Below are 23,968 nucleotides of genomic sequence, written 5' to 3'. Positions count from 1 at the left end.
TACCCCATAGAGCTGTGAAATTCTTAGAACAGTGCCTGGCATGTCTTAAGCTTACAGTGTTACCTGCTTTGAAGATGATTATCATCATTAACACCATCATCATCATCCATGAAACAGAGCAGAGAGCTCTGGTTGAGAAAATGGGAGATGTGTCTTCTGATCTCAGCTTGCTGTTAACTTGCTTTGTAACCAGAGTGAGTCAACAAATATCTTATTGTCATAATTTCTCATTGGTAGAGGAGTATCAGAGTGTTTGTACCACAAACTTCCTGAGGTGGCTGACCAATGAGCTGATATCAACCAAGTAAAATTTAATAGTGAGGAAAAAACCCTTCATTTAGATTAAAACTATTGATTATAAAAATATAGAATGGCAAAGATATCAACCCATACAACAAACCTAGCAAGATTTTAAGTGACTTTAAGCTTATTGTGCACCAGTTGTTTGCCTCAGCTACCAAAATATTCCACATAATTTGGAAGATTCATGGAAATATACTATCTGCCTTAAGAGAGGTGACAATGCCACTGTGCTCTGCTTTGCTGAGGCCACACTGATTTTGTTGTAAACACTACGTAGTAAGAGGATCTTTAGCTAGATGATATCTAGAAGAAGGCAGACAGGATTAATGGTCTTCATATTATGTTATATGCATAATGTTTAAAAGATCTAGAACTATTAGTCCAAAAGGGCCATGAAAATGGTGGTAGGAGTAGGATGGTTTTTGTTACTGTTTTTTAAATAAGATCATGGTAAATCTTTGAAAGGGCGGTATTGGGAAAGATGAGTGGATATCTCCTTTGTTGTTTTGGAGTATAGGATTAGGTCCAATGGATTGAAGCTGTAGGAAGATAGATTTTGTGTCATTATCAGAAACATCTTTAATAATCATGGTGTATTGAGAGGTAGTGAGCTTCCTTACTTAATGCTTAAAACATTGGAATTTTATTCCTTCGTAAGCATTATTCCTTCACCAGCGTTAACACTGCTGGTTCTAGAATAGGGATTACCTTAAGGGCATGTGTTCTCAGCCAATGGAGGTATTCAAACAAAGGATTTCAAAAATAATCTTTGCATTGGGTGGCAACTTGAATTAGATGACTTCTCTGATCTTTTCTAGATCCTTTCTTTGATTTCTTGTTTTGCACATCTATTCAGTTATATACTGAGAACAAGAAACTTATTTCTTGTTATCTTTATAACTCCCCACAGTCCTTATGTTTTTAAAGTATTCTTCACGCTTTTAGTTTAGCTTGTCCTCACAAAGACTCTAAGCAGAAAAGATATGGGCTCCTTTTGACAGATGAAGAAACTGTGATGTAGAGATGTGAATTTTCTTGGCCCAGGCCACATAGGTGTGTCTGGACCTAAGTTCCTGACTCCTAAGCCTGTTATCTTTTTGTCAGATTCTCCCACCCAGGATGGAGTTTTATGTAAGACTAACCCTTAGGTGCTGTGGCTGGCAGGCTGACTGACATTTGGCTGCCCACTCTGCCCACCAAGTGTTGTCCCCCCACACCCCCTGGCTAACATTTTATCATGAAAAATTTCAAACATACGGAAAAGTTGAAAGAATTGTTCAGTGAACGTCTTTATATCCACCACCTAGATTCTGCAGTTAAATTTTTGCTATATTTGCTTTGTCATTAACCTATCCATAATTCATCATACCGGGTTCTTCTTGCTGTTAGTCTTTCAGTTCCCTTGGGAATTCCATGAAGAGGCCATTTATGTTGTCCCTTCCCTCCCTCCTTAATATCCCCATCTACGGAGAATTTGTACAAAAGCTCCTGATTACAGGCTACATTTCTGTTTAGTTTTCTGTTCAACTTCTTCCACATTCCTCTCCCTTGGGTGACTCTGACCCAGAGTGGTAGGAGTGACTACAGTTGGCTCTCCATATCTGTAGGTTCTGCGTCCATTCAACCAACCGCAGATCTAGAGGCCTATGATAGTTGTGCCTGTACTGAACGTGTACAGACTTTTTTTTCCTTGTCATTATTCCCTAAACAATACAATAGTATAAAAACTATTTACGTAAAATTTTAAGTAATCTAGAGATGATTTAAAGTGTTTGGGAGGATTGCATAGGTTATATGCAAATACTGCACCATTTTATATAGGAGACTTGAGCATCTGTGGATTTCGGTATCTGGTGGGGTCCTGGAACCAATCTCGCGTGGATACCAAGGGACGGCTATATTCTTTTCTATTCTTAGAGGAAGCTTTTTGCCTGTATTGGCCAAGGGAATAGCTTGCTGCCTTCCAATCCTCAGGACCAGAGAATGCCAGCCTTAGATTAAATAACAGTTCCAGCTGTATTCTCCTTGAGCCCTTGAGGAGGCTATTTACCTGTGGATGCTAATGGTGAAGTCACTGTTGGATTAATATAAAGTTGAAGCAGTCTAGATTTTTCGGACTTTAACCAGTCTTCAGCTCCCTGGTCCTGGCCAAGAGGATAGAACAAATAAAGCAAGACTGTAACCCTGGAATCAGTACACATTTGCAATGTTACTCCTTTACTGGTAATATAAATATCATTGATTAAGAGTATGAGATTTTATGGCCGTAACCTTCTCTCTGGCTTACCTTCTTCTTCCAGTGATAGGTTGAAATAGGCCTGAAATGGACAGTGACACAGGCTTCTCCTGTGACCTCTTTCCTGCTACTCAAAAAGTGTCAGCTGTTTCTGTCCATTAGGGGCAGGCAGCAGATCACCTACCTTTAACCCCAATAGCTGAGCTTGGTGGCTAGGGCCCATAGAGCCTCTTTTCTATCCCAGAATGCCTGTCCTCTAGGGCATGTGTCCTTTTAGCCTCTAATTTGTGCAGTACCCTGCAGCTGCAAAGCATAAGAGTGTGTTCTGAGCTATGGACTGGTGGGATATTCCTGGAAAGCACTGCCCAACCACCACACCATCCCTGACCTGGCTCACTCCATCTGTTTGGCTTTCAGGGTCGAGCACGCACGCATGCATGCCAAGCACCGCGGCCACGAAGCCATGCACGCTGAAATGGTCCTCATCCTCATCGCTACCTTGGTGGTGGCCCAGCTGCTCCTGGTGCAATGGAAGCAGAGGCACCCCCGCTCCTACAATGTAAGCCATTTTGCCTCTCACTTCTTTGTCTGCCAGTCAGTAAGAGAACCCCACTAAGTATTCTAGGGTCTAGCCTAACCCAGGCCACATGTAGGCAGAGAATAGACAATAATAATGCACTTTATGTATGAATGGTGAATAGTGCACAGTGGGTGTGTGTTTAAGGGGCAAGTGATTCAGAGGGTAAAAACAGATAGAACATGGGACTGCTTTCATGGCTAGAAAAGGAGGTCCTCCCTTTTAAGCATTTTGGGACAGATTCCTGGAGGAGATATTCACCAGGAACTGTTCAGATAGAGGGAGAGGTGATCAGTTGACTGGGAAGACCAGGCTCCAGTGAATCTTACAGGTGGAATTTAGATTAATTAAAAATAAAGAAAAGGTGGTAATGGAGGAAATGAGGAACAAAAACATATAAAACATATAGCTAAATGGCAGAAGTAAATCCCCGCTTAAATGTAAATGAATTAAATTCTCCTATTAAAAGTCAGAGATTGGCAGATTTGATAAAGAAAAAAACCCCATGACCCCATAATCCATCTATATACTGCCTATAAGAGACTCACTTTAAATACAAAGACACAAAGAAATTGAAAATACAGTCATGTGCTGCATAACAATGTTTCAGTCAATGATGGACCACATGTACAATCGCAGTCCTATTAAGATTAATACCATATAGCCTAGGTGTGTAGTAGACTGCACCACCTAGATTTTTGTAAGTACACTCTGTGATGTTCACACAATGACGAAATTGCCTAGTGACGCATTTCTCAGAACATATCCCAATCATAAGGTGTCATGTGACTGTAAAAGGGTGGAAAAAGATAGTCCATGCGAATGATAACCAAAAGAGAGCTGGGATCGCTATTAAATATAGATAAAATAGACTTTAAATCAAAAAGGTTACAAGAGACAAAAGAAGGACATTATATATTGATAAAATGTTCAATTCAGTAAGAAGATGTAACAATTATAAACATATATGTGCCTAACAAAAGAGCATCAAAATATGTGAAGTAAAAACTGACAGAATTGAAGAGAGAACTAGATAGTTCTACAGTAATAGTTGGAGACTTCAGTACCCCACTTTCAGTAGTGGACAGAACAACAGGATAGAAGATCAATACCTAGTAGGGGACGTGAACAACAGTATAAGCCAATTAGACCTAACAGACATATACAGAACACTCCACCCAACAACAGCAGAATCCGTATTCTTAAGTGCACATTCTCCAGGATAGACCATATGTTAGGTCACAAAACAAGCCTCAATAAATTTAAATTGAAGTCTAGATATATCTACTCTGGATTAGGACATGGCAGGTAGTGTACTGGATTTTTTTTACAACTATTAGTTTAGAAATTTTTAACCTTTTCAAGTATAACAACCCTTTTTTAACATAAAAAACTTGGCAAACACCAACATGGTAATAGTTATACTTTGAAAGAATACATAGGCACGTGTAATAATAATGATAGGTAACATTTAGTGAGTTCTTACTATGCCAGCCACTGTTCTAGCACTTTACATGTATAAACTCAACTGATTCTCACAATAACCCAATAAAGTAGGTACTGTTTTCTCCAATTACAGTTGAGGAATTGAGATATAGAAAGACTAAGTAAATTGCTCCAGTGATAAAACCCTTATTTGAACCCAGACGATTGTACTCCAGGGCTTTCAGTCTTAATCCCTAAATGATTCTTTTTCTCTAGTATATGCTTTTTCAGACCTCTTGTAATATGGTCAAAGATGCCCAGGGGTCTGTAGCCCACAGGATGGGAACTGATGCACTGTCTCATTTAATCCTAATAGCGCATGAGTTAACTACATAGAACAAAGTGAGGACCAGAGAGTTGAGGCATGAAGGGGATACTCATAGACAGACCCAGGATTTGAACCCAGGTCTTCTGTTTCTTATTTTATAATTTCTACTGTACCACATGTTGCCTCTGGAAAGAGTTTTCCATTAAGGGAACCAAGGGATAATCTGGAGCATAGGAGGAAGAGAGGCTAATCTTTGCCCTTGAGCCAGCACCAGTCCCAAACGTTACTGGCCTATTGCCAGCTCAAGTGTTGTTGGCATGCATGGTAAGTAGAAACGTCTGTACCTTCAGATCGCTGTGCATGGAATGACCACATGGCACCAAGGCTTTTTAAATGAGGTGCCATCCAGCAGGCTAAGCCACCTAGGGTGGGGCTTCATGTTTGGACAGTGCTCATACTTTGTCCTGTCATCTGAAACAAGTCACTTGTCTCAGTGTGTGGTAATAGTGCCTACTCTGTAAAATGGGGATTACCGAGGTGGTTCACTTGAGCCTGGAAAAAAATGATCTATATTGGTTTTGTTAAAACTTTTATTAATGAATATTTTCACTGCTTTAATTAAAATACTAACTTTGGAAGAAGAATTGCCCAACATGATCTACTGTGGCATCTGCCATCCTTTTTCAAGCTTATCAGAAGTTGGAGCTGTTTGCCTCGGAGGCAGTGTATAATACAGTGGAGTCAGACCAACGTGGCTGGATTAGCTAGCTCTCTTACCTCCTAGCTATATGACTTTATACCTCTCTGGGGCTCAGTTTTTCTTATCTCTAAGGTGGGGTGATAATATCTACCTCGTGAGTTGTGAAGATTATATAAGATTGTATGACAAAGTGTTTTATAACTTCTAAAGCTAATGTTAGTGACTGTTGTTGCTCCTACTCCTAAAAGAAAAAGCTCAAGACATAAACATGTCTTCAGGTACTATTTTATGTGAGAGAGGAATAGAATTTTATTTTTATTGAGGTAAATTTCACATAGCAAAATTCACTATTTTAACCATTTTAAATATATAATTCAGTGGCTTTTAGTACATCCACAGTATTGTGCAACATTGCCACTATTTAATTCCAGAACATTTTCATTACCCTGAGAGGAAACCTCATACCCAGTAAGCAATCATTCCCTATTTCCTCCTTCCACCAGATCCTGGCAACCACTAAGCTGGTTTCTGTTTATTTGGCTATACTGGATATTCATATAAATGAATATGTGACCCTTTGTGTCTGGCTTCTTTAGCATAGCATAATGTTTTCAAGCTTCATCCATGTTGCAGAATCTATCAGTACTTCATTCCTTTTTATGGTTGGATAATATTTTATTCTGTGGATATACCACATTTTGTTTACCCATTCATCAGTTGATGGACATTTGGGTGGTTTCCACTTTTTGGCTATTGCGAATAGTGCTGCTGTGAACATTCATTATAAGTGTTTATTTGAACACCTGTTTTCAAATTTTGAACACCAGGAGTAGAATTGCTGGGTCATATAGTAACTCTATGTTTAACTTTTTGAGGAACTCCTGAACTGTTTTCCACAGCAGCTGCACCATTGTACATTCCAACCCACAATGTATTCAGTTCCAGTTTTTCCATGTTCACACCAACACTTATTTGGGCATGAACTGGTATCTCATTGTGGTATCCACTAGACATGTGGAGCCTTTTTTGATGTTTTTATTGGCCATTTGTATATCTTCCACGGAGAAATGTCTGTTCAAGTTCTTGGCCCATTTTTCAGGTGTGGTTTTTTTTTTTTGGCCTTTCATTGTTGAGTTGTATGAGCTTTATATAGTCTGGATACTAGGCCATTATCAGATATATGATTTGCAAATATTTTCTTCCATTCTTTGGGTTGCCTTTCACTTTTTTGATAGTGTCAGTTGATGCATAAACATTTTTTAAGTTTGATGAAGTTCAATTTTATCTATTTTTTCTTTTGTTGCTTGTGCTCTTAGTGTCATATCTAAGAATCCATTGCCAAATTCAGATCATAAAGATTTACCCCTGTATTTTCTTTGAAGAGTTTTATACTTTTAGCTCTTACATTTAGGTCTTTGGTCCATTTTGAGTTAATTTTTGTAAATGGTGTGAGGTAAGAGTCTAACATCATTTTTTTGCATATGGATATCCAGTTGTCCCAGCACCATTTATTGGAGAGACTTCTTTGTCCATTGAATGGTCTTGGCACTGTTGTCAAAAATCAGTTGACCAGGATACATGGGTTCATTTTTGTACTCTCAGTTCTATTCCATTGATCTTTATGTCTATCACACTTTTGATTACTGTAGCAGTATAGTAAGTAGTGAAATTGGGATGAGTAAAAACTCTAAATTTGTTCTTTTTCAAAATATCTTGCCAATTCTGGGTCCCTTGCAATTTCTTATTAATTATAATTTCAGCTTTCCTATTTCTGCAAAAAACAAAAAAAGCAGTGGGGATTTTGATAGGATTGCATTGAATCAATAGCTTGTTTGGGGGAGTATTGCTGTCTTAACCATATTAATCTTCCCATTCATAAACAGATTGTCTTTTCATTTATTTAGGTCTTTAGTTTCTTTCATTAATGTTTTGTAGTTCCAATGTATAAATCTTGTAGCTTCTTGGTTAAATTTATTCCAAAGTATTTTTTTCTTTTTGATGCTATTGAAATTGCATGCTATTGGCATTGGATGCTAATGGAATTATTTTCTTTCTTTTTTTGTTTGAGGAAGGTTAGCCCTGAGCTAACATCTGCCAATCCTCCTCTTTTTTGCTGAGGAAGAGTGGCCCTGAGCTAACATCCATGCCCATCTTCCTCTATTTATACGTGCGACGCCTACCACAGTGTGGCTTTTGCCAAGCGGTGCCATGTCCACACCCAGGATTCGAACCGGTGAACCCCGGGCTGCCAAGAAGCAGAATGTGCGAATTTAACCTCTGTGCCACCAGGCCGGACCCTGGAATTATTTTCTTAGTTTCCTTTTTATATTATTCGTTGTTAATATATAAAAACATGACTGATTTTTGTGTGTTGATTTTGTGTCTTGCAACTTTGCTGAATTTGTTTATTGACTCTAATAGTTTTTTTGCAGATGCTTTTAGATCATGTCATCTGTTTTCCTTCTTTTCCAATTGGTTGCCTTTTATTTCCTTTTTTGCCTAATTGCTCTGGCTAGAACTTCCAGTACAATGTTGAATGGTAGTATGAAATGGACATCCTTGTCTTTTTCAGGGGAACAGGGTAAAACTTTCAATCTTTTGTCTTTATGTATGATGTTAGCTGTGGTTATCTCATAAATGCTCTTTATCATATTGAGGGAATTTCCTTCTATTCCCAGTTTGTTGAGTGTTTTTATCATGAATGGGTATTGGACTTCTCAAATGCATTTTCTACATCAGTTGAGATGATCATGCGGTGCATTCCTGGGATAAATCCCACTTGGTCATGGGTGTAATCCTTTTAATATGCCGCTGGGTTTGGTTTGCTAGTATTTTGTTGAGGATTTTTATGTCTGTATTCATAAGGGTTATTGGCCTGTAGTTTTCTTGTTATCTGTCTTGCTTTGATATCAGGGTAATGCTGGCCTCATGGAATGAGTTGAGAAATGTTACCTTCTTTTCTGTTCTTTTGAAGAACAGAATTTTGGTGTGGTATAAAAAGCCTTGAAGGTGGGATTCAGATGATCTAAGATCTACATCTAGCACCACTGCTAATTAGCAGTGTTTATCGTTAGTGCCAGTGAGTGGATTCTGACTCCTAGTGACCCCGTGTACAGCAGAGCTGAACCCTACCTGGTTTTTTTGCTCCATCCTCTCCCCTTCTGGTACTATATCAGACAGTGCTCCACTGCTATTCATAGGGTTTTCATGGCCAGATTTTTGGAATTGGGTGGCCAGGTCTTCTTCCTTGTGTGTCTTACTCTGCTGAAACCTGTCTGCCACAGGTGACCCTGCTGGTATTTGAAATACCGGTGGCATAGCTTTCAGTACCCCAGCTGCCATAGTATGACAACCGACAGGCAGGTGGTATGGTTCCCTGACTGGGAAATGAACCTGGGCAGCAGCAGTGAGAGCTCTGAATCTTAACCACTGGACCAGCAGGGCCAGCAGTTAGCAATGTATTTTGGTCAAATTATTTACTCCCTCTTAGCCTCCTTCCTCATCCTCATATTTGATCTTTAAAGTGAGGGTTTAAGACTAGATGATTGCTAAAATCTCTTCAAGCTTTAAAATATTTTTTCATGGTTGTTATTCTATATAACTCCAAAGGCCCAAATTAAAGCTGAGGAGTGAGTTTTAAGGATGCAGATTTGGCTGAGTAGTAGTATAAAGAAATTTTCAACGGAGAGACCTGTTCCGAGGTAGAGTGGACTGTCTTAGAAGGGCATGATCTTCCCATCATGAGCTGTGTTTAGCTGGGGCTGGACTACCCCCTGTCAGGGTGGTTGTGAGGGGATTTTTGTGATTTTTGTGAATGGTTGACTGGACTTCTTCTAAGTCCTCCCTCTCAGTTCTAAAATCTGTATCATATTGAATTACTAAGAGAAGTGAAGGCCTGTCTTCTGCTGAGAGGACTAGAGACAGAGGATGAGGTTTGGTTCTGTTTTTATTTTGTTTTTGTTCTGATTATACACGTTATACTTGTTCATTATAAAAAATTCAAATATTACGTATGTGACAGAAATCAAAAGTGCCCAGAGAGAACCGCTGTTAACAATTTGTCACACTTGCAGCTTTTCTAGGTGTATATTAGTATTTATACATTTTTAGATATTTATGACATCCATTAGGTTCTGCAGCATTTTCCACCTAATACTATCTTTCAAATATCTATCCATATTAGTATGTATGTCATCCTTTTAAACTAATAACTGCATGGTACTCTTTTCAATAAATTTTTTTTAAATGTAAATTATCTCTATTGATAGACATGTTAATTAACACTTTTTTCACAGTTGCAAGCAATGATTCAGTAAATTTCTTAACATATATAATTTGCAGAGCTTGGCAAGCGTTTCTGTAGAATGTGTTCCTAGAAATGGAATTGCCTGGTCAAAAGATATACCTGTCTTTACTATTGATGTCTTATTATTATTATTAGTGGATCTTGTCGAATTGCCCTCCAAAATAGTTACAGCAGTTTACAATGCCACCAACAGAGGTTAAGTGTTGTTACCTAGTGTTAAAGAAAGTATAGAGAATCATCAGTATTTTTAATCTTGTCAATCTAAGAGGGTAAAAATGTCTCATTTATGAAGTATTTCTTTAATTATTAGGTTGAGCATGTTTTCATGCTTACTTGTCATTTGGTTTCATCTGTCATTTGTTCATATTGTTGACTATTTTTTATATTTGATATTTCAGCTTTTATCAGGGTAATACATATCATAGTTTCAAAAGTTAAGTCGTTCTGCAAGGCTTAAAAAACAAAACCCATCAGACCTCTGACCAACTCGATCCGTCCCTGAGTCTTAGGTCAGTGGCAACAACTGTTAACTTTTTCAGTTGTTTTCTGATACAATATCTGTAGTTTTAAATAACATTGAGTGTGTGTATAAATAATTTTACTTTTAAATATTATGTATTGACTTCCTACTATGGAAGATGATAATTATCTTATACTGCTTACCCCACAAACACACTTTTCCTCCTCCCAATTTTTAGTTAAATAAATATTCACTATTTTCATTATTATGACATGTTATTCACGCCTGAGCCATGTGGTATATTTGGTCTTATTGATTTATAAGAGCTTAGGATTCTTGATTTATAAGAGCTCTTTGTATATTAGGAATAAGCCTTTTGACGTGTATGCTGCAGGTATCTTTCCTGTTTGCCATCTGATTTTATTTATAGAATTGGTTCAGAAATCTTTATAGACTAGATTTATAAACTATCCTGCATCTAAAGTTCTTCTCCCTGCCTAGACAGATTTTAGGTACTAGCTGTAGCTACCAGTTTTACAATTCTTGGGGTACTTGTCCTCAGATTTGCACTAGGTTAAAGGTGGCTTCCAGGGAGGAGACGCAGAGCAGAAATATAGTTGGGACATTGCCAAGGTATGAACTTCACTATTTATAAACATCATAACACCACCTACCATTTGTTGAGTACTTTACAATGTGCCAAGTATTTTGCTGTGAGGTATATAGGATTGTTTTTGCCATTGTATGGATCAAGTGACTGAGGCTCAAAGAGATTAACTGAGCCTCACGCAACCAGTGATTAGCAGAGTCAGGATTCACACCCAGTCCAACTGAGTCCCATGCTCTCCCCACTCTTCCATGATGTCTATTTATTTGTTCAGTCAGCAGATTTTCTTTTTCTTTCTTTCTTTTTATTTTTGGTGAAGAAGATTGTCCCTGAGCTAACATCTCTGCCAACCTTCCTCTATTTTGTATGTGGGATGCCGCCACAGCATGGCTTGATGAGTGGTGTGTAGGTCCGTGCTGGGATCCAAACCCACAAACCCTGGGCCATCAAAGTGGAGCACATGAACTTAACCACTACACCACTGGGCCAGCTCCTTCAATCAGCAGATATTCTTTTGATCCTTTATAGCCCCATGCTAGGGGCTGTGCTCACTTAATGTTTCCTTCATAGAGAAACTACTTTTTAAAGATTTTATTTTAACTTTTTCCTTTTTCTCTCAAAGCCCCCCGGTACATAGTTGTGTATTTTTTAGTTATGGGTCCTTCTAGTTGTGGCATGTGGGATGCCGCCTCAGCATGGCTTGATGAGCAGTGCCATGTCCCCGCCCAGAATTTGAACTGACGAAACCCTGGGCTGCTGAAGCGGAGTGCACGAACTTAACCATTTGGCCACGGGGCTGGCCCCGAAACTACTTTGAAATAGTTTGTAGAGTTGAATAGACAAGTTCCCTGTGATCTAGGAGTTTAATTCCTAAGTATATACCAAAAGAAACTTTTGCACGTGTGTCCTAGGAGGAATTTTCATAGCACTTATTGCTATTTGTAAGAGCAAAACTTGAAAATGACCCAATTCCCAGATATAGGTCATTTATAACTAACTTATATAATGGATAAGTTAGTTGTGATATATTCTCACAATGGAATATTATATAACTTATAAAATAATACATATAAAAAATAATCAATTATAGTTATAAATAATGGCAAAGATGAATCTTAGCAATATAATATTGAGTGAAAAGAGTCCCAGAAGACTACTTATAGCTTGATACTTTTTCTAGAAAGCCAAAAACGATGAAAACTAAACAGTGTTTTAAAAATATGTATATTGTGATAAGGCCATATTTTAGATAAAGATTTTATTTTTCCTTTTTCTCCCCAAAGCCCCATGGTACATAGTTATATATTTTTAGTTGTGGGTCCTTCTAGTTGTGGCATGTGGGACGCCACCTCAGCATGGCTCGATGAGCGGTGCCATGTCTGTGCCCAGGATCCGAACCAGCGAAACCTTGGGCCCATAAGGCCATATTTTAAAAAGCAAGTCAATGATAAAATTAAGAATCAAGATAGTGCTGATGTTGGATGGAAGACTGGAGGTTAGGATAGACAAGAGGACGCAGCTAAAAGTCATTTTAGATGTTCCAGTTCCTATGTTGGGTGGTAGATTCAATATCATATTATTAAAAAATAATTAGCTTAAAAAGGAAGGAAATTCTCTCACATGCTTCAGCACGGATGAACCTTCAGGACATTATGCTAAGTGAAATAAACCAGTCACAAAATGACAAATACTTATATCTGTCTTCCACTTATATGAGATACCTACAGATTCATAGAGATAGAAAGTAAAATGGTGGTTTCCAGGGGCTGGGGGAGAGAGACAAACAGGAGTTGTTAATAGGTATGGGGTTTTAGTTTTGCAAGATGAAAAAGTTCTGGAGATCTGCTGCACAACAGTGTGAATGTATTTAACACTACTAAACTGTACACTTAATATGGTTAAGATGGTAAATTTTATGTTAGGTGTTTTTTTTGCCACAATTAAAAATAATTAAAAAAATTAAAAGTGGTCCATGCGTGGACTCATGATGAGAATGTTCATTAGCAAAGATTCTGATTAATTTATTTTTTTCCTTTACCTGAAGTTCAAAAATAAAAGGCAAGAAAGAAAGCAATTCCCAAGACAGGGACTTACCTTACTTGGATATTAAGACATACCATAAGAGTAGACAAATAAACCAGTGGAACAGAGTGACAGTCTTAGAGACAGCTCCATGTATATTGGGAACTTAATATACAATAAAGGGGTAACCACCAATCAATGAAGAAAATACTCATTGTTAAGTAGATTGTGCTGAGAAAACTGGCTCACCATATAGAGCTATTTAAAACTAGATTTCTACATAACACTGCATACAAAGGAGACTCAAGATAGATTAAAGACCAATTATCAAAGACAGATTATGAAGTTAATAAAAAATATGTAGGCAAATAAAGATTTGATAAATTTGATTATATTAAGATTAAAGATTTTGTTCTATAAAGGATGCCATAGGCAAAGTTAACTGCTAACAGAATGGGAGATTAGTAATGATTAAAACTGACACTAGATTAATATCTAGACCATAAAAAAGAGCTCCTACAAATCAACAAGTAAAAACACAGCAACTCCAATAGAAAAATGGGCAATGGATATGAACAGGATATGATTTACAGAAGACAAAATCCAAAAGTCCATCAAGGAGGTGGACTCAAAAGAGATGCTCAAAGTCCTTAGTAATTAGAGGAATGCACACAAACACAACACTGAGATATCACTTTACGTCTATTACATTGGCTAGAAACTAGAAACCTGGATATTGCTAAGTATTGCCAGGGATCAGAGGCTATAGGAACCTTTGTGCCTTCTTTGTTGGAAGGAAGACTGGTGCAGGCATTGTGAAGAGCAGCATGGCACTATGCAGTTAGATGGAATATATACATATCCTGTGACACATCCTAAGGGGACACGTGAGAGGGTATTCATGTGTTAGTTGTGGCGGTTAATTGAGGAGTTGGTGGCAATCTGAATGTCTGTCTCTGAATAAATAGGTAAAGTGTGGTGGATGCATATCATGACATTCTGTTGCAGTTAAAAGCAACACATTAGGTGTACCCATAATAACTTGTGGACCTTAAAAGCATAGTACCGAGAAGGGAAAAAATAACAGAAAGATACAGTGTCATTTAATAAATAAAAAATGTACTGTTTGTAAGAACAGATACAAACAAAAATGTACATATTAAACATATTAGAATGTGGCAGGGTGAGGAATGGGATTAAAAAAGAATCAAAACAAAACAGCTCCCCAGAGAACGTTGTCGAGTAGTAGAAACTAGGGTTGTTTGGGATTAGCCATCAGAGTTTTCAAAAAAATGCTTCTGCTGGCATGCCAACAGATGACGGGATTATTTGGTAAGGCTCCATTTCTCTCGTACTGAGTGACTTTTTCTGTTCTTTACCAGTGCCTTTCAGTGGGCACCCATGACCACTGGGTGGAAAAATACTAGCTCTCCTTTCCTAGACCAGCTTTCTCAATAGGGAGACTATTAACATTTTGGGCCAGATAATTTTTTATTTTTGTCGAGGGGCTGTCCTTGGATTGTATCTCTGGATTCTACCCACTAGATTCCAGTAGCACACGTCCCCCATTTGTGACAACCAAAAATGTCTCCAGATATTGCCAAATGTCCCCTGGGGAGCAAATTCACCCCTGATGAGAAACAGTCCTAAATTCTAGGAGCTAGAGCAGCAAGGATGTTGCCAGCCATAAGACCGATTATGAGCAAGTGTGCCAGCCTCCTCCCTTTCACTGTGAAAAGTGTGAAACTTCTCTCTCTAATTTAGGAGCCCAAGTCCAACCTTCACCTTAAAAGAAGAGAAACTTTGTCTAAATTAGCTGCTGTTTGGGAGCAAGAGAGCCTACTGTTTTCTGTATCTAAATTTCAGGTACTATTCTTGTCAATAACAGCAACAATAGTACTACCTTAAACTGCTTATAGTTTCAATTTGTTGATGTTTAAAAAAATACTTTTCTCATCTGCTGTCTCGTTGGAACCTCACAGCAGCTTTATGTGGTAGATGGGGTAGGGATTTATCTCCATTTTTCAGATTAGTAAACCAAGGTGCAGAATCCTGCAGTGACTTGTTGGAGCACATGACCATTAAATTAGAGAGCTGGACATAAAACCGAAATCTGATTCTTGGTTAACTGCTCTTCCCATAGAGCACTCAACCATGTTTTGAGATTCCTCAAAAGCTTCCAGAAATTACTGTCGGTTTCTGCAATGGTCATTTCTGTTTTTATCCCCCTGATTTTCCTCCAGGCATTTCAAGTATTCCCCCCCAACCCACTCGCTTTACTCTCCATCATCTTGCCTCCTCAGCCTTTCCAGAGTTTCCCCACAAGCTCAGTAAATGGCACAGGGAGGCAGGACTTGGGAGATGGAAGATCTGGGTTGGAAACCTAGCCCAAGCCAGACTTGCTTTTTGGCCTCTGTAGCTCAGTTTTCATCATCTAGTCAGAGAGTCTAATATTATTCACCCCTTACCTCCCTCAGGGATGTCAGGGGAAAGAATGTTTATACCTGGAAAAGTGTCTATCCTATTTTTAAAGATCTCCAAGGAGAAGCTTTCATCATCTCTGTTACCAAATGTAGAATCTTTTCAAACTCCTAACCCCTGAACTGCTATCCGTCCTGGAATAGATGAGTGGCAAAATCTCCTACCTGGAAATCTTTAAAGTACTGTATAGATTTTTCTCAGACCAAGACATTAAGAGGGGTCCTAGAATGTGACTAGAGAATGCTGACTAAAATGGTAAAGGGTTGTAATCCACTTTCTGTGAGAAAGAAAAACTTTGCTCCTCAGAATATAACAACAGCTTCTAAGTGTGATATATACATCAGCCTCCTCTGAGCCTTGCCTACCTCTTTGGGCTCATTTCTCTTCCCTCCTTCAAGGACTAGTTGTCCTCTGTCAAGGGTACCGTGTTCCCTCATCATGATGTCTTTCTCCACCTGCACCTACTAGGCTATCAAGACAGAGATCAAATGTGCTTTCTTCAGGAAGCCTTCCCTGGTTCCCCCACATTGGATGAGGCACCTCTCCTCTGTACTTCCTTGGCCACCAGGGCTTACTCCATTATAGCTCTTATCATACTGCATTATAGTTGCTTGTTTCTCCTCAGTAGACTTAAGTTCTTGAGGAGGTTTTGTTTTTTATCTCTGAATTCTTCACTCCTTAGCCTGGTGTTCAGTGTTTGTTAAATGACTGCTTGACTAACTCTTTTGCCTGGAGAGAAGACTTGGGAAAGAAGGCATAATCCTAGGTATTAGGAGAGTAGTCATAAGAAACAGGGAGTAAATTTACTCTGTGCCTCTCTGAAGGACAAGAGTTAGACCCAGAGGCAGAAGGGACACAAAGGCAGAATTTTCAGATCAGCATCAGGGAAGAACTGTCTAGCTCATCTGTTAGCAATGGAATGGCCTGCCTCATATGGTAAGGATGAGTGTTACCAGGGGTGTGGTAGGAGGGAATTGCCAATCAAGTTTCTGCCCTGTAGAGTATTCTGGCAATATGTGGAGTCTGCCAGGTCACAGAAACTACACTGTATATATCTGCTCCCTGGGCCTCTGGATTATCTTCAGATAACTGATGGTAACAGCCATGCCTTTTCGTAGTCTTCTCTGGGCCTCATACCCAATGCCTTCAGCCGTTCCTTATGTGATTTGGTTTCTTTGTAATCCTGGCTGCTCCCTTATGGCCATGCTTATTCGTCAGGGTTCTTTGTACAGTGTGGTCTCAAGACCTCATCCCAGGGCCCCAGGTCTGCTTTGACAGAGCAGAGAACAGCAGAGCTGCTGCCTCCTTCATTCTGGGTATATTCCTAGTTAAGCAGCCTAAAGTTGCCTTGGCTTTTTTGGCAGAAACCCTGTTGGCATATATTCCCTGACTATTGGTGGTCAACTGAAACCCCTAGATCTGCTTCACGCGAGCTTCTATTAAGCAACTCCTTCCCCATCCTATACTTGGGTACATGGTTAGGTTTCATCATATGGCTTTGGTTTATCATGTCAGCTTCTTAGCTCATAGATGTTAAGAGTTAGAAGAACTCTAGAAGCAAGCTTTATTTTGGATCTTGCTTTTTCTGTCTTCCATGTTCACTGCCTTCTCCCCTTCCCCCAGCTTTGTGATATCCACAGTTTTTTCATCCAGATCGTTCATGAAATTGACCAGAGCTGGGAAGCTTATCCCAAACACCTCCCTCCAGGTGACCTCTGTCCACTTATCACCATTCTTTTCAAGCTGATTGTTCTATTAGCTATCTCTTACTTTGTTCTACTACCTGGACTTGTAGTATTCATTTCATTCTCAGTGTTCCTTTTCAGCCAAGTATGGTGGGTGATCCCTGCTCCCCAACATAGAGAGATAGAGAAGTGATGAGAATCCTCAAAACCAGAAGTGCCAAGCATCAGTAGACTGGCAAAGCAGCTGGTGCCCAGGGAAAGATGTGGTCTGGAGCTCTTTTGCGTTTCATGAATTATAGTTTCTTAGATGAAAGAAAACTAGAGGTTGTCTTATCCACGTTCACATGGATTAGAAATAATCATCGGGGCGAGCCCAGTGGTGTAGTGGTTAAGTTTGCACACTCTGCTTCCGCTCCCTGGGGTTCATGGGTTTGGATCCCAGGTGCAGACCTACACATTGCTTGTCAAGCCATGCTGAGGTGGCATCCCACATACACAATGGAGGGAGATTGGCACAGATGTTAGCTCAGGGACAATCTTCCTCACAAAAAAAAAAGAGAGAATTTCATGTCTACCAACACTCCTTCCTGTAATGGTAGGCTCTTGACTGAAAAAAATAGTCTATTTAAATATGGGTTAGCTCTTACTGTTAGCATCTAATATCATGATCTCAACTGTGTAGTCTTGTGGGGAGATAAGTGGGATATTGCTGTTCTTGCCTTCCAGAGGGAGAAGCTGGGATTATCCCTCAGTAAATGTTTGTTGAATGAATTAGTGAGTTGGTTTTAGACTAGTCTTCACTTCAACTGTCATATTTGCAGGTTCAAGGAAAGAAGGATGAATGGCTTTCTCTTTCTCTCTCCACCTGGTCAAATCCAAGCCTCCTCCAGAACCAGAGCTCTGCCTCTTTCGGGCAATCTTCCTTGACAGCTACTGCCCACATGGCTGCATGTCTCCTCTGAACTCTCATGTCGCTACTTGATGCACTGCATGGCTGCCCAATTTATGTGTTTATGTCTCATCATCCCAAACCTTGGAAGAGAAATTAGGGTCAAAGCTTCTCATTATTTTGGGCATTTCACAGCATCAGGCACAAGTACTTGAGCAAGCTGTTGAACCAAATATATTGCGTAAAGTGTTGCCACCAGATGGCACTAGAGTCCCTGCCATTGTTCTGAGAATCTTGCGTAGCTTTCAGCCATTTATTGCCAAGCTAGCTGTTAAAAATGCCTTCTTTAAGGAAGAAGCTTCAACTTATTTATGAAACAAAATGCCAATAAATACTGCAGTAGAAACAAGTAAAGAAAATTAACCAGGCAAAGTTGTAACTTACCATTTTTCACATGGTAGACTGTGCTGTTCACTTGTCCCCTCTGCCCTGCCCCGGTCAGGCGCTGGGCTCCCGCCCCTGCACCTGCCTTCTCGGCCCTGAGCAGAAACTGGCTTTCAAGGCTCCCTAGTGGAGAGTGCCTGGATGACTGAAAGTGGCCTCAAATCCTTGCTTTGTGTTTTTAGATCATTTATTTTTCCTGGAAAGGACAAATTAAACATTATAAAGAAATTACTGTAACCTCACCACTTTCAATATGTTGATTATTGTGGTTGCCTCATTGCAGTCTTTGCTCCCTTATGTATGTGACTCTATGCAGTTTCCATCGGTGAAGCCGTAATGAGAGCTCTCATCTACTGAACGCTTACTATGAATTATGCCCTGTGCTTGTTGTCTTATATACATTGCTTCCATTTAAATATAAGAGCTATTACGATGAACACTTACCTTATGTTTATTACATTACTTATATTGAGTGCTTAGCTTGTTAGGCACTGTTTTAAGAGCTTTCCTTGCATTAAACTCACTTAACCCATACAACCTTATGAGAGTAGATACTGTTAATCTCATTTTACAGTTCAGAAAACTGAGGCTTATCAGGGTTAAGTGACTTGCCTAAAGTAACACAGTAAATAGCTGTATTGGGATTCATATCTAGAACTCTTTCGTTCTAAAATTTCTGATCATTTCACTATATGATATCGTTCCACTTTGTTAATTTGTTCTGTAATGATTTCTGTTTGGACTTCTAGAAAGGGTCTAAAGATGAAGAGAATCATTAAAGTAAGCATTTGATTTAGTTTTTCTCCTGCTGCTAGACTGTTAGCTCCTTGAGGACAGGGACTAGAGGTCACATTATGTCTGCATTCCTCTTCCCATTAAATACAAAGTAAATGCTTGATGGATAAATGAGTGAACGTTGCCTCCACTCTTCCAGGAAGTCTGAGATACAAGGCTGCTTAACAGAACCATAGCATGTTAGAACTTGCACGGGTTTGAAAAATCAAGTCAAACCCCTCCTTCAAGGAGACAGAACCTCCTTGGGGCGACCCAGTGAGTTGGAGGCAGAACAGAACTAGTACCCAGGCCTGCTGGTCTTCTACTGGGCCATCTGGTTTCAAAGAGCCTAATTCTGTCCTTAAATTCCTTCTTTTCCTTTCCTCTCTATTTCTCTTTTTTTCATGGGGTGAGTTGTGTAGCTTTACACCCTTAAAGTTTCATGTCTGAAAGTTCTAAAACAAGGCAAGATTTTTCATTCCTTTTACAGTGATGCACAGATTTACTCCTAATTATGTCTTTGTTCAACCCAGAATAGAATCCAGGTCCTCTGCCTCTCACCACCTCCAAAATGTGCAGAGATGCAGCTCATATAGAGAAAAGTATCTTGACTAGAGTCTCCCTCAGAACAGGCTCTTGATGATTGGTGGGGAGTGGGAAAGAGGCTATAGCGCAGCTGGTTGTTTTTATGTGACAGTCAAGTTTTTGGAAAAGCTGGAAGGAGACCAGGAATTCCTGTTCTTTCTCAGAGAGGACAAGTGTGGCCGGACCACATGATTTGATTCTTCCCTCTTCTCTGGGCCTCCTGTTTGTAAACATCCCATGAGCCTGTTAAAGCAAACAATGTGAAGGCTAAAGACCCTGTACCCTTCTTTCCACATCCCGTCTCCATCTACCCCCTTTTAGTATGATGATTCTGGTTGCCTTATCCCCTAATTTCAATAATCTGCAGTTGTTTGTTCTCACATCTTTTCCTAGCCTCCTCCCAGTATCTCCTAGAATGTCTCTTGGAGCATTATTGGGGTAGTCATTTGTTAGTACATCCTGGTGCTTCCACACCTTTTATGTAAGGCCAGAATATTTTAGAATGCCTCATTCAGAGAGTCACTGGGGTTGCTATAGTGTAGAATTGATGCTGAGGCTACACTGTTCACTGACCAGCAGCCAGCACCAGTGAGCACACAGAGCTGGAAGCGCTAAAGCAAGTGCTCTGCTCACCATTCTTTTCTCACTATCTCTCTCTTTTTTTTTTTTGTATTTAAAGGAACACTGAAAAACTCAGGCTATTTCTTGCCACAGAGCAGTCTATAAGAGAATAGTAGCTACAGACAACTACACACTAAAAAGGTACTCTAAGCTGCATTATCCAATATGGTAGCCACCATGCGGCTGTTGAGCACTTGAAATGTGACTAGTCTCTTTTGAGATATGCTGGAAATAAAAATACACATCGGATTTCAAAAACCTTAACGCAAAAAAATACAAAAACTTACAAAAAATACAAAATAATAATATAATAATACAAAAAATAATTTTAATATTGAGTACATGTTGAAATGGTAATGCTTTGGGTATATTGGGTTAAATAAAATATATTATTAAAATTAATATCATCTGTTTCTTTTTGTTTTTTCTTAACGTAGCTACTAAAAAACTTAAAATTACATATGTGACTTGCATTTTTTTTTTTTTTGAGGAAGATTAGCCCAGAGCTAACTACTGCCAGTCCTCCTCTTTTTGCTGAGGAAGCCTGGCCCTGAGCTAACATCCATGCCCATCTTCCTCTACTTTATATGTGGGACGCCTACCACAGTGTGGTATGCCAAGCGGTGCCATGTCCGCACCTGGGAACCAAACCAGCGAACCCCGGGCCGCCGAGAAGCGGAACGTGCACACTTAACCGCTGCGCCACCAGGCTGGCCCTCACATTATTTTTTGATTGGTCACCGTTGGTCTAGAAATTCCCAAGAGTAAGTACTTTCTCGAAAGTTTCTATACTATGGAACTTAAGGAAACTTGCTACCATTTTCTTCTCCATAGCCACTCTCCCTTTTTTTTTTTTTTGAGATTGGCACCTGAGCTAACATCTGTTGCCAATCTTTTTTTTCCTTTCTTCTTCTTCTCCCCAAAGCCCCACAATACATAGTTGTATGTTCTGGTTGTCTGTCCCTCTGGTTGTGCTATGTGGGACACCGCCTCAGCATGGCCTGATGAGTGGTGCCATGTCTGCGCCCAGGATCCAAACTGGCAAAACCCTGGGCTGCCGAAGCGGAGCGTGTAAACTTAACCACTCGGCCACGGGCTCGCCCTCCCTCCTTTTTTTTCTTTAATCTTCTCTCATTTTATTTGATGACATCAGGAGGAAAGCCTCCATTGAGTGCTAATTATATTTTTTTTACACCTGCTACTCACCTGAGAAGAGCAACGTCTAGTGAAAACTGGGTGGTTGGGGGAGGGAGTTAAGAGGCACTGGGAGCAGAAGACTGGTAATGAGTCCACACTTCTGACTTCGAATTGTTTTATACTTTTGGAACTCTTCAGCTAACAAGTCTGAGGTAAAGATCTGAAGGAGGAAAAAGTAAAATAGGCATTCTTTAAAATAGAAATGTACCTCCCTCTCAGGGTCTAGTGTTGCTTTCCTCTTATTTATCTGAATTTATTGAGGATCTGTCAAATGCCAGACAGTTTTCTAGCACAGAGGAAACAGATGAATACGGTCTAGTCCCTGTTCTCAAGGAGCTTACATTCAGGTAGAGAATGAATGAGAATCTTGCCTCATACTCTAGACAAGCACCGGAATGATGGTAGAAAAGAAAATGCTTTTGGAGCACTAGAAAGTCATGACTCATTCTGCCTAGAAAGGAGACTGGAGGCCTCATTTGTCTTGGATGTGATCCCATCCGGTAGAAAGGCAGGTGGGAAGGATGTTTTAGCCTGAAGGGGACAGCCTGAGTAAGGGCAGAAGGAGAGGTAGAGATGGCCCTTGAAATGATAGTTGGGGTAACATTGTGGGGGATTTGACTGCCTGTCTAAGCATGTGGGATCTTAGCCTATGTGCAAGGGACCCTTAGAGGCTTCTAAGCAGGGAATGGCATGTTCAAGACTGTCTGTGATGGGGCCGGCCCGGTGGCACAGCGGTTAAGTTCACATGTTCCGCTTAGGCGGCCCAGGGTTCACCAGTTCGGATCCCGGGTGCGGACATGGCACCACTTGGCACGCCATGCTGTGGTAGGCGTCTCATGTATAAAGTAGAGGAAGATAGGCATGGATGTTAGCTCAGGGCCAGTCTTCCTCAGCAAAAGAGGATTGGCAGCAGTTAGCTCAGGGCTGATCTTCCTAAAAAAAAAAAAAAAAACAAGAGGGAGCTGAGTTAAGAGTAAGAGTCAATGAACATCTATTAAAAAAAAAAAGACTGTCTGTGAGATACCACTCCAGTGCTCGTGGGAGGGGCATAGATTGGAGGGGGAGACACTGAATGTGGGGAGACTTACCAAAGAGGTTGTTGCAGTTGGCCAGACAAGCGATAGCAAAGGCTCAAATGGAAAGGAAAGAACATATACAATAAACAGTTGGGTGAGGGATGAAAGGGAGGTGTCAAGCATGGTCCCAGGTTTCTAACTTAGATCATTAGGGAGTGCCCTTATCAAAAATTAGAAATGTCAGAAAGGATCAGGTGAAAATGGAACACACAAGATGCACTCTGGACTTGCGCATGGAGTTGCAGAGGGTGCTGCCAAGAGCTGAAGTGCTTGTGTTTGTGTTTCAGATGGTGACCCTCTTTCAGATGTGGGTTGTTCCCCTCTATTTCACAGTGAAGCTGCACTGGTGGAGGTTCCTAGTGATCTGGATCTTGTTCTCTGCTGTCACAGCCTTTGTCACCTTCCGAGCCACCCGAAAACCACTAGTACAGACAACCCCAAGGTGAGAGTTTGGGTGGTGGGGAAGAGCTAGATTTCCTGAGGCTAATGGGTTGGGATGCATGAGAGGGAGGTGGGTTTAGACTGAAACAATTGCAGTTTTTGTCTGCCAAGATTACTTGGCACAGGGCCCCACCAAAACAAGCTGATTGGGAGACCTACCCCCCCACCTTCACAGATAAAAACCTCAAAATATTCCCTATAGCTTACCTTATGGTTTATACCAAGGTCTGTTTATGTTAAAACCAAACAGAATAAGTAAGCAAATCCTGGTGATCATTGTGGTCTCATTTTAAATGTTATTTTCTTCTGTGAACCCTTTTCTGATCTCTAAATTAGATTTTCTGTTATATTCTTTCATAGTGCCCTGTAGTTTTCCTTTATAGAACTTACTGCAATTTATAACTAAATATTATTTTGAGTGTCTATCTCCCCCACTAAACTGTAACTGTGAGATCAGGAGCCACCTCCATTTTATTTGTCACTGTATATCCGGGCCCTGCCACAGGGCCTGGCACATAGGAGCCTGTCTGAATTTTTGTTGAATGAATGAATCTCAGCGAATTTGCAGTTTTCTATCAAACAATACTGCCTTCTTGGGTTACAAAGCAGCCCCTGCCTATATAATTCTTTGTATTTTATCCAAATGCATTTCTCATTTGATCCTCCCAACCAGCTTGTGAGGTCATTTAATATCTGTACTTGACAGAAAGAAAGAGATTTTCTCATTCATTCATTCAACAAGCACCTGCTATGTGTCAGGCCCTGTGCTGAGCGCTGGGGATACAGAGCTGGATAAGACATGGTCCCTGCC

General features: G+C 40.0%; 1 protein-coding gene across 1 annotated transcript in view; it reads left to right on the top strand.

Annotated features, from left to right (window-relative positions):
- RNF121 (ring finger protein 121) overlaps nt 1-23,968 on the top strand; it is a 77,212-nt gene that overhangs the window by 33,232 nt on the left and 20,012 nt on the right. The window contains exons 3-4 of the mRNA XM_014841992.3: nt 2,957-3,098; nt 23,004-23,158. Of these exons, the coding sequence (XP_014697478.1) occupies nt 2,957-3,098; nt 23,004-23,158 (297 nt within the window). The remainder of the gene's footprint in view (nt 1-2,956; nt 3,099-23,003; nt 23,159-23,968) is intronic.

This window comes from Equus asinus, chromosome 20 (genome assembly GCF_041296235.1).
Source record: "Equus asinus isolate D_3611 breed Donkey chromosome 20, EquAss-T2T_v2, whole genome shotgun sequence".
In the NCBI taxonomy this organism is placed as follows: Eukaryota; Metazoa; Chordata; class Mammalia; order Perissodactyla; family Equidae; genus Equus; species Equus asinus.
Note: the sequence above shows the minus strand (reverse complement) of the source record. Positions and strands in the feature narration are given on the sequence as shown.